Consider the following 11,897-nt stretch of genomic DNA (forward strand, 5'->3'; position numbering starts at 1 on the left):
TCGCTATTGAATGTTCATGTGAGACGTTACAGTCCAAGGACAGGACTCATTCTTTTCCGTCCTTTTTTCCTCACAGATACTCGAGTGAACCTTCAGTAATACATCCTGCGCAGAAGCATTTTGCATCTCCACATGCACCTCCGAACACCTTTTATTTGAAGTAATCCAAAATAATCTCAAAACAGATTTCCACTTTTGAGCACAAGTCACAAGTATTTCTAAAATCTGCAGGGCTATCTACAACAAATGACAACACTCCATAAATCACCCCCGTACGGCACCTTCTGTTCGACATTTACTGGCTCTCCAGTTTCTTTGTCATCCTGTTTATGCACATCAACCGTATGCTCGGCGAAATTCATTTTCTCTCTGCTGCACAACTGACAGAATATCATTTAATACACACTAAGCCAGTATCGCTGTTTATTACACCAGACAAGGACAAAGTAAGGAGGGAGAGTAACTTAGGGAAGCATCAGAGAACCGTATTTGTGCTGATAATCTAAATTATTTACCATGTTCAGTATAGTAAGGACAGAAAGACAATGTAAATGCTGACATAATCAACAACCATTGCAAAAAAAAGCTGAATAGCATGAAATACATTGCATCCAGTACAAATACGATTTGTAGAGCAATCGACTGCTATACAGCATTATTCATAACTGTTTTGGATGATTTTGCAAACCTTTGCCGTCTACTGTCATCGACCTTAAATAGAAGCAAGTGAAGTGAAATTCTCAACGCATCAGAGTCCAAGTTCAATCAACTCATCTCTGTAGTTGCAGTTAATGTGTTGACGCTGCATTGTTAGTCAATAAAAACCTAACCAACCAGCTCACTTGTTGTGTGTCTTTTCTATGTAATGAAGAGAAGATGAATGTGTACTTTAATCAGTCAAAGAGATTTTCCCCCTGTATAATGTTACATGTTGTGCGACCTGCAGTTTTCTGTAATGCCACTTATTGGTGTAGATAATGACTTTCAATCGCAGTTTGAATTTTTTAATTCAATGAAACATTCAGGTGGTGTACTCATGGTGGTGTACTCATGACAGAATGAATATTGATGCTTTTACTTTCAACTTCACTGAATGCTCTACATGATCAGCACTTGTGTTTGAACACATATTTTGCCGTGCCTGGTGTCGTATACATACAGGTCTAATTGTCTTAGACGTGATCCCAACCCAGCAGCATTTAACCATCCATAAAATGCTGTAGTGCCGAGTGTAAATATAGATTTGAACAAATTTCGGTTCTTTGTAGTCCAGAAATGTAGTGCACTTAGCTCCAGCAGGAAGAATGGCATGTTCATGACATTGGTGATATGTCACCCTTCACGCTTTGTTAATGGTGGAAGCTGAGATCATAAAACCCATTCCTGTGCCGAGGACAGCTTGATTTAAAATACGTCCTGATTGTGGGAGACGGAGGTGAGGGTTGAGCTGGCCTCCTCCAACTGACTGGACGTCACGTTAATTATATATGTTGTTTTTTTAAATATTGAGATCACTAGAATCTGAAAAAGTCTGCCGACCGGTGACCCTTTACTCCGCAGGATTCCAGTTCCTCGTGCGAATCAATAATAGTGAGAGAAGCGACGTCAGACCCGCCCGTCAAACCCCACTCGGCACTGTCCATGACCCCTGAGTGCAAAAGTGCATGACAACGTAATAAATAAGCTCTTACGCAAACCCAGATGAAGACACGCACATGACCTGATACCACTAGGTGGAACAACAAGCACTTCAGGAGCCTTTTCATGCAGTAAAGAGCAGAGAGGACATTTAGGTAGAGTATATGTCCAACTTGTAATGTCATGTTACAGGTAACACTACTGTCAAGCAAGATTAAAATGCTCTGCATACAGCGAAGCAGCATAACTGTCTTCACCACTATGGAAAAGAAACAACATTAATGTTGTTGTTGATAAAAAATAAAAAAAAGTGAATAATTGTCTACTTCAAGGTAACACCATATTTGTAAACGCATTGAGAGCCTGGTTAATAATTAAATGGGCCTCTTATGAAACTGATTTAGCTGGGTCATGTATTTCATTACTCTACTTAATAAATTTATTCTGTTGCATTTTATGGGACGTTTATGACAACCACTTCATCACAGGGCATACCATCCAACCGCGACAACATGTGTTGAGGCCATGTTTCAGAGAAACCGTGACATGAGTTTCAGAGGGTTTGGATATTTCAAGGTGGGCAGTGTTGTCCAGGAGAGGCAGTATTTACAGTCGTGGTTCTGTATAGAAATAGTCAATAGATGCAGAGACATGCATGGCCTCAAGAAATTTTGGATGCATACGTGTTTGTGTGTATTCAAAAAGTGAGAATTTATTTTATAGATCGGCCATTATTGTCGATGTTGCAATGAATGTGGGTGTTTATGTGATTATTGTGATTAATCGCATATTTGTCAACATACATTGCTGCATGATACAGTAGGCCTTCTTTTTGGCAAATGGCCAGGCGGGTGTGAGACTGAACTGTAGCATAATACATCTCTGCATCTTTCTAAATGAGCAACAAAAAGCTCAATTAAAATGCATATAAATGTAAATATTGAATAACTTGAAAAAAAGCTAGGTTTGGACAGCTATAAATAAATCCAATGCTCTGACAAAAGCAAGAAAATAAATCTGGTATCTTAAGTCCATCCGATCATTCAGCTCGAATGAAATCATTGGACTCTCATTGGTCTTATTTTTAGTTATTTATATTTTATTTTATGATACGTTTATGTTCATAATGATCATTTTGTTGTCGACTTTCTCTCTAGATTTAGGGACTTTTGGAGCCAGTGCTACTTGCTGCCTTCATTGGAAGAGAGTTGGTTTTCGTTTAGATAATTTTTCAATCTAGCATAACCTTGCTAGTTTATCAAAACCCTAGTTTTGAATTGCTTCCCAAAAAAATACCATGAAAGATGTTAAATCAAACTATAGGGATATTGTCATTTTATCCTTTTATTATTATCAAAATAACATAAAAAGAAAAAAAGTATCCTAATAATAAATAGCTTGACTAAATGCAAAGCCTTACATAGCGTATGCATTTGTGCTAGAATAGAAAATAGATTTCCTAGTAATCCACATTAGTTGAATTTGGGCGATACTCATTAGAATCCCTATGGCAGCTGTAGTTGGGGATAAACAGGAAGGCGATCCAGGCTCTCCACAACGTCAGAACAACGAGGAAGGTATTATTTAAACACTTTTTATTGTAGTGGCTAAATCATTTAAAGAGCCTACATGTTGTGTCCACTGTAGGTCTTTGCCAGGGCATTCACCAAACCACAGCTGTAGTTCACTCCTCTCAGCTGGGTAAACTAGAAAAGAAAAGCAAACTGTAAATCCTGTAGAAGGTCCCTGAGCATGCTGAAAAATTGAGCAAAAAAAAAGCTGTCGCTGAGATGTACACAGGGGACTAACTAACAGCCATAAAAGCAGAAATACCTTAAAAACAAGACATGTTTAACTCAACAGGAGGATTTTTACAATTGAGGGCTTTGCAAGAACCTCAGTGTCACGGGAGACCTTACAGGTGCAGGAGGCTCACGGCAATCAGGGGTCGATGGGGTAAAAGATCCTGTTCGCTATTGTGAGAAGGTACTTAAAGGTAGGCCTTTAAGTCTGAACTGTCTGCCATTCTCTGGTCTCCTGGCAACAACACTGATGGTACCAGGTGCTCTGGTGCAGACAGTGTCTTGTGACTGGTGCTGCCACTAGAAGTTTCTTTGAAAACTGACACTATCATCGTGAGTCACAAACGAAGATGGTTTCAGCGCAATTTGAAGACACTCCTGTCTGCCATCTTGACATAAATGAGACAGGGCCCCTCTGGCTTTGGATAGCTCCAAGCAACTTGCAGCTCGTGGTTATCCTTGGCATGAGACGGTGCAGAACACAAGACAAACCTGTCCTGGTCCCTCTTTCTCTCCTAAAGCCCTCCTTCACTGTCTGAACAGATTGCTCTGCTAAACCATGTGGGGCCTGGACTGCAGACCCTTTGTTGTGGTGAGGCCATGAGTTTACTTTCAGTGAGCATTCACAATTCCAAACCAGATATCAGAAATTAGAAGGCGTGTAAGGCGATGTTAGACGCATTATTTGAGTTACTTTGTTTTCTACCTCCTTGTCCATGTCGGGCCACCCGACAACACTATAGGGCATGGCTTTTCAAATGAGAGGGATCCAGATGATCCTCATGTATTTCCTCACAGGGAGGTACAAGTGTTTTGGTCCACCTCAAAGGTTGCATCTGTCTTCCAGACACTGTTTCGTGCCAATATAGGACATCTGGGACAGGATCAGGTCCTCCTCGATACAGTGCAGTTTTGTTGATGCCAATACCACAAAACCCAGGGAGGGCAACCATGTACCATAGAGTGCCAACACTCTGATTACCTTTTTACTGGTGAGTTCTTTCCCAATACTTGTGAAGGATATTAATCACTACAGGCATTCTTTGGTTGGCCAGCAAATAAGCAGGCAGTTGGCTCTTCGTGGCACACGTTTGGCCTCTTATACACAAATCCTTGTGCGTTTCATATTGGGCTTATGTTCATTTTTTTCTTTTATGACTGATACAATGGGTGCCATCCACTTGGGAACTTGCAATGCCCCAATAATCCCTAGTCGGTACAAATGCTCCCACTCTTTCTATTCTTAGCACAAGCAGGACTTCTAAAAGTATGGGGTGGGCTCTTGATCGATGTGCTTCCTCAATTGAAAAGCCTTGAGGGTGCCCAGCTCCTTCTTAAGAACATCACAGTATCTTTGGATATAGTGCTATGCTTGATTTTTTCTTTTTCGCCATTTCATTCAGATCTCTCTGAGCCAATCATGATGACTAATGATACCTCAAATCAGCCTCAAATGCAATGGCCCCGCAGATTTAAACTCCTCCATGTCCCCTGAGAATATTTCTAGCATGTTTTGCAGTCATTAAGTTCCTTGATAAATCTAAATCGCTTTCTTTAAAAGTCAGGAAACGTTTCAAACAGACGGTTCTGTACACCATGAACATTCACCCTTCAGCCCGTCTAGCATGCCACCAAACACAACACACAATTCAACCCTCCAGCAAGTTGTACAACATAGACGTCAAACTGGCCTTACTTATTGGAATGGCTGTGAACTTTGAGACCAACCAAGGCGTTGCATCCCGGTGGTTCTAAGACCAGTTCCTCATGTGGGATATTGCACCTAGTAGACTACAGCTTTTTACACCTTTACACGCATGTGCCAGATCTAGTTAAAGCTAGCGACAGTGTGAGAAAGTATAACTACATAATTTCATTAGGGTTGAATATTAAATAGGAGAGCACTGAGACATTTATGGTGGCACTTTCTATCTCTATAATGCTAAAATTATAAAAACACTTACTCTGACCCCATAAAGCATTTTATAATGACGTATATGGTCTAGTATCATACTACTTGCTGGTCACTCACTGTCATTTTATTTGCAATGATAATAGTGTATTGAAATTGCCATTACTGTAATACTTTATAATCTTTTTCTAAGGTATTATAATCACTGTTATATCAAAGCCTTGTGTCCTTTCCAGTAACCAATGCCAATTTAGAGTAATTTATAGTCAGATTACAATGACAAAGGTAGTGTAATACAAACATATGTATCATTTATCCTTACAAAGTACACCTTTGAATTTCAGTAATGGATTAGGCAGTAATAATATTATGCTAGAATGCATACAATTTTATTTACGCTCTCAAACCTTAAATGTGTAAAAAAACAAAAAAACATTGCTCAATTTATAAAAAATTATACTTTTGTTGCCGTGTATGCAATGCTCTGGTTATCTTGCTGACTATACATCTTAGTAATTTAACATTCAGGTTAAATGGGAGTTGTGGTCTATGATTCAGCTTTATGTTAAGAAGTTATTATTATTATAGGGCTATAATCCAAACAACTAGATAACAATATGATACAGACACCATTTGCAACAGATGCATCATTCAGGGGAAAGTCACAACGACACGTTTTTTTTCTACAAATTAAATACTATTAATAACTATAATGACACAACAAAATACAATTCTCTTTTCCCTGCAAGATACTGAATTATGGGACAGCTGCCATTCGGGTCTCGGTCCCATTTCTTGAATTCCAGTTTGGCTCACAAGCCAATGAGTGGTAGAGGGCAGGGTCTGAATAGACCGACTTCAGAGTGGGTATTTCACCTCGATATGCTGGTGCCCACAACACATCAGTACAATCACATGGCATCTTTATTGCCAAACTCTTTCTGGCCATATTTTTTCCAGCGTTGTACACCTGTGAGTTGTTTTTTACTATGGGAGTTGGCCAGGCTGTCAGGAGCCACAGTCCAGTGTGTGTCCAGCTTTGTGCCAAATTAAGACCCTCCCTGTTGAATCTTGAGAGCTGAAGGTCGTCAGCACTGTGTGTCACGGCAGAAGTAGCTGACTGATGTTGGAAATATCAAGACTTGATGGACTACAGCTCCCCTGGCCTGAGGGTAAAGCACAGTTACTCTCTGCCTGGGATACTCACTCTCTAAAACGTGCCCTACCCACTCCAATGTGTTCACAGGCTGCATGACAAAAGTGCGCAGTAGCCAACAAATACTTCAAAAACCGACATCGAAGAAGAAATGTTTGTTGAAAGAACTTTTAAGTCAAGGTATCTCTAAAAATGTGTAAAACTTGGGAAAAAACTAAGTATAATACAAACAATTATTTACCTAGAACTAACAACCCACTTTCATTCTCTTGCATTTTGCTGAACGTTATTGAAGTGATACAAAGTGGTGTTGTTGTCGTGAATCCATTAGTTGTCTGTTGGATATCAAACGTAAGTAACCAAAGAATTGCACAAAAGTGAAAGAATATAATACTGAGAAATATGTTCAGATGTGTACACAGAAATATACTGTACATATGCCTCTTTTATCCAATATCCTGATCATAATAAATGCATAATTTCAGAATTCATTGTGGACAAGATGTGCGTTTTGAATTATGCTTGATTTGAACAAAAAGTACATTTTCTTTCATACCTGTTTTTAGTCATATTCATCACCAAAATGGGATACAAACTTTTAACACTTTTTGGTCACATTTTGTAATTGTGTCTGCTTTGACAACACTGTTGCTGAGGAAGACAAGAACGTCTTTAAAGTCATTTAGATTAGTTATAACTGCCATAAAGGCACTACTTGAAATAGTGGGTAAGGTGTGAATATGATAGAGAAGCAACTGGATGATAATTCTCCAACTGAAATTGGCTTGCAAATTGACATTTTTTTCATTTGAAATGTTCATAACTCCTGTTGATTCAACTGTTTGACACAGTTGTGAATGAGACATTTCTTCGCTCTCATTTCCTTCCACCGGTTCTATAGAACAACTTTGTAATGGCAGCGCTCAAAAACACAGAACGAAGACGTAACCTCAACTATAACACATTTTATTTTTTACAATGGTTTAACATCAGGCTAACGCATTTTGGCGCATACGCCTTCATCAGAGCATCTGCTTTTGGCAGAGCACCCAAACAGAGGAAGGTTATATGAGGAGGCGCACCTGCTGTATGCTTTTCACTGCTTGCTCTCATTCTCATCAAGTGTGATGCGGTCGCATGACTGACAAGCTGCCGCCTGAAGCCTATTTAAAGAAGATGCTGGGGATAGTATGTATGTATTAGCCATAAATGTATATGTTAAAAACAATAATAGTAATAATAATAGTAATAAGAGGCCAAATTATGTAAAAGAAAAAATGTAAACCAATGTAGTTTTAATTTTGAAAGATATCAAATATTCCAAATATGAAAATGTTTTTTAGCTTCACAGAAAAAGCCAACCTGCCAGAGTGAATTAAGTATGTGAAGTTCTTGAGGCCATGAACATCATCGTGTATCATTTAATCATTATATGATTTGTTTAATGCAGACAAGCTTTTTTACACATAAACCGACTGCATAGCATATTCAGATATTTTGCAGGTGAGTCATGCGACGTTGTCTCTACCTACCATTCATTAAAATGTATTTTTTCAATAAGTTGAAGGTCACGTCTGTTATTTATGACCACAATTTTAATTAATTGTGGCTGAACAATGGTCTATTATCAATTTTGAAAGCAGTTTTTTTCAGCATGTTGACATTTTTACATATTGGATAGATGTGTTTGTCCATATGAAACACTAAAGAGCTAAAGCAAATTCAAGCGGCGACAGACTCTCATTAAATTAACATCACACTCCGATAACATGCCCTGGAAGTAAAAAGCCCTTTTGGTTTTTTGGTTTTTTTTAATGTAGCAATAAGCTTTTCTGAACACAACGTTTTGGAGCACATGTACAGCAAAAACCCAAAACGCTGGTGCTGAAATTAATAGATACAATCATATACTGTATTCAATTAGAGCCATCAGTGCGGCTGTCAGTCAGCGTTGAGTTATGACGTCTTCAGTGAGTGGCCTCGCACAGACCAGGGCCCGGCTGCCAATGTTAGAACCATGAAACAGGAAGAGTCATCTTGAAATTAATCCTACACAATGGTACAAGTGGCAAACTCAATTTGCGAAAATAGTTTTTCTGGAAACCTTTAATTTTAGATTTAAGTAGCCCATTGTGGTCATACATCATTAGCCATCAGGCTAGTATGCTGTTGAAAAACATATTTTTTTATATTGCTTAACATCTATTGTGGCTGAATCGTTTGAGCAACACAATCAGCCCGAATGACACACACACACACACACTAATGAGTTGTTCCCCCACGCCTTCAAATTCTCAAAATAATTCATTATCCATTATTCTAAAGAGTGGATGTAAAAAGATGCACAATTTCCAATAAAAGTTAATGGGGCAAAAGTGCATTCCCTGATTTGCAGATGAAATGCTCAGAAGCACTGCCATGTGCTACGAAGACGCCATGAAAAACTGAAAATCACAACGGTATCAAAAATCAATATGTTCACCATCCCTGGTATTAAAAATAAAAAAAACTAAAGGAAACACAGTGTTTGACTGCTCTTCTCCATGTGTGCCCCACTTCTCGAGGAGCAGCCATCTTCGATATGCGAATAGATGCATAGTAATGACGCGGTAGCACATCAAAGCCGTCCCCTATATTTTGCCACAGCCCCCCCCCCCCCCCCTCCGACAGATTTCAGAGGGATGACTCGTGAGTATCATCGTGCACACACCCTCGACAGCAGAGACCCCAAAAAGGACAGAGCCGCGACACCTACCTCCAAAATCAGGCCTTAAACGGATGTCATATCCCTTCAGCAACTTGTCCACGGTGGTCTTGGCCAGAGACATTCCGGTGCTTCCAGTGGAAGAGCTAAGGGGAGAAACCACAAGTGTAAGAGCTATTTTAAGTGGTGGGAGAAAGATGAAGACTGATACTTTTGTGATAGATATTTATGTTTCTCTCCGCTCACCAACTGTACGATAAATGATGACTGCACCCGCTCTCTGGTCTCAACATTAATGACATGAACGCCACGTTGGAAGAGGAAGCCCTTACGCCAACGTGGTGAGGATTTGACAAGAGGGAATGAGGACTTAGGATGCATTAAACAACACCCAACACAAACATTCATCCCCTTTTTCCTCAAAAGTGAGCATCATATTTCATCTCTTTCATCCTCAATTTGAGTCAACTTTAGTTTGAGTCTTTCATTCTGAGCTTTAATCACATTCACAGAAGAATAAACATTCACCACGCAAATATTTTATTTTGGGGGGGGGGGCTTGTTAGAGTTAGTTGTCAGACAAATACATTCACAAGCATGCTGACTGTCACGAGGTTAAAAAATGTGCCTTGTGTATGCATTTCCCCCCTTGGAACCCCACCTCCAGTGTATTCATCTAATCAGTTTAAGGGCTGCGATGTAATACACCTGTCAAGCATTTTATTGATGTGGTTCCTTCAAAAAAGTGGCATTAAAAGTAACAATGTTAAAGTTGTTGTTTTTTTCCGCTCGAGTAACAAGTAGGTGGCCCGTCTTATTCATGGGCCGTGTATTTAAACACAGCCTCCCTCCGTGCTGTCAGAGGCACAGGCTCCACTGGTCTGAGCCTGGACTGGAGACAGACGATCCCCAGGAGGAACGCATAGTCCGCACTAGTCTGACTGACACTTATAACATTGGTGCCATGACCTGCATCACCTGACCGAGACCGGCTATCCACCTGAGGTTCCTCGTTACGGGGAGGGTGTGGAATGAGCGTGTGTGTGGAGGAGGAGGAGGAAGAGGAGGAGGAAGTGGGTTAAAATTGCTCCCCTGATAGGAGCACTAGCCCTCGGCTCAGTCAGGGAAGCTCTGTTCAATTAGCTCATAGGTAGTGCAGCTGTTCATCAAGCTGGCCGGTTACAGGACTTGTGGGCTTGACACCTGAGAGCATCATTATGAGAAGACTATCAATGACACCTGAAACACATGCAGGATCACGCCCCTTTCTTTTGAAATGCCGGGTTATTGCAATGGGATCAGAATGTCCAAGAAAAAAAGAAGTGCAACCCACTTCTCCCTGAGCACCTGAATCTCACAAGTGAGACTGCAGGTTACTGCAGCCCAGGAAAAGGAGTGGGCCACGAGGGATACGTATCAGTGCCTTTAACAACAAAACAATAACCGGACTGATCTGGAGATCGGGGACTGTGATGATGTTCTTCAAGGCCTGTGCAGTTATTCATACTGTAGGCTAAACATCTCAAAAACGAGACAGGACCGTATTTATTGAAACATTAAATCGGACACCCTCCCTCCTGTCTTAAAAACAGCAGATGAGGGATTCTTTTTTTTTGGGGGGGGGGGGGTTGTAATTGATTTGGTTATGGTCAATATGGGCAACCACATTGATTATATGAATAGGATTTACGTTGTTAGAGATGAATACAATAAGTAAGCTTCCGGACAGTGTTGCCATAGATCTGGCTGCTTTTACCCTGGAGTAATCAATCGACTGCCGGCTGATTGATCCCATCAGCTAATCATCGGCCACCACTGTAGCCTACTGAGGGCTGTCACTCTGGGCATCATCATACTGAGAGTGGCCCTTTCCAGTACACACATGTATATCCCCATTTTGATATCTGGAGTAGGTTACGTTTCACAATAGGCTTGATACCGTGCACGCGCATGTTTTTACGCTCGCGCGCGCCACAGCACCGTCTAATAGAGCATATATCGGCAGTAATGCCCCTAATAAGTGGGCCTGGGTGCTCCGTTTATGCGATTTGCCACATCTCAGCCTTTTATTGACCGGCAATCACGTCTGTTAGTGTGAACGGGAATTTTTTTATTTAATTATTTTTTTTTGGTCCAGGCGACGTTTTCTTACCTTTGAACAAAGCAGAAGAAGAAGGACAAAGCCGCCAGAGCAGAGAACATTCCACATAATTTATCTTCTTGACGACCCAACATCTCCACAAATCCTTAGATATAGTTTCTATAATCCAACCAGTCCAGTGGTCCTCCAGAAAATTCACAAAGTAAAAAAGGGCAATTAAAAAAAATAATTGCCTTTTAAAAATGCCGAAGAAACTATCCTACATCTACGCATGCGATGTGTTCATTATAATAGGCTTCTTGGGTTGTTGCTTTTTTTATTTTTTATCTCGTAATTGGCCCCCGCTGTTTTCCTCGGCTATGGAAATCCGTGCAGGTCACAGAGCCCCTCGACCAACACCAGAAGATCAGACATCTTGCTCAAAAAACAGCATACACAATACTTTTGAAAGTGATGACAAGTACTCTTCCCCTTAAAAAAACAAACACTGGCATGAATGACTGAGCAGCAGCCTCTTGATGATCAAATCGGTGGATGAAATTTCCCAGTCCAAATCTGCAGAAGAGGCATGGTTCCAGCGATGC

The 11,897-nt window shown here is 40.4% G+C and overlaps 1 protein-coding gene across 5 annotated transcripts in view; it reads right to left on the minus strand.

The window, feature by feature from the left end:
* The window catches only part of gabrb4 (gamma-aminobutyric acid type A receptor subunit beta4), a 46,962-nt gene extending 35,515 nt beyond the window's left edge, over nt 1-11,447 (minus strand). For 4 of the 5 annotated variants that reach the window (XM_034550111.1, XM_034550110.1, XM_034550108.1 and 1 more), the window contains exon 1: nt 9,264-9,336. In XM_034550111.1, coding sequence (XP_034406002.1) covers nt 9,264-9,336 — 73 coding nt within the window. Of the gene's footprint in view, nt 1-9,263; nt 9,359-11,364 lie in introns of those variants that run through there. The other variant, XM_034550106.1, reaches the window with a different exon arrangement.
* Between the last annotated feature and the right edge of the window lie 450 nt (nt 11,448-11,897).

The sequence above is a fragment of the Cyclopterus lumpus genome, chromosome 14 (genome assembly GCF_009769545.1).
Source record: "Cyclopterus lumpus isolate fCycLum1 chromosome 14, fCycLum1.pri, whole genome shotgun sequence".
NCBI lineage: Eukaryota > Metazoa > Chordata > Actinopteri > Perciformes > Cyclopteridae > Cyclopterus > Cyclopterus lumpus.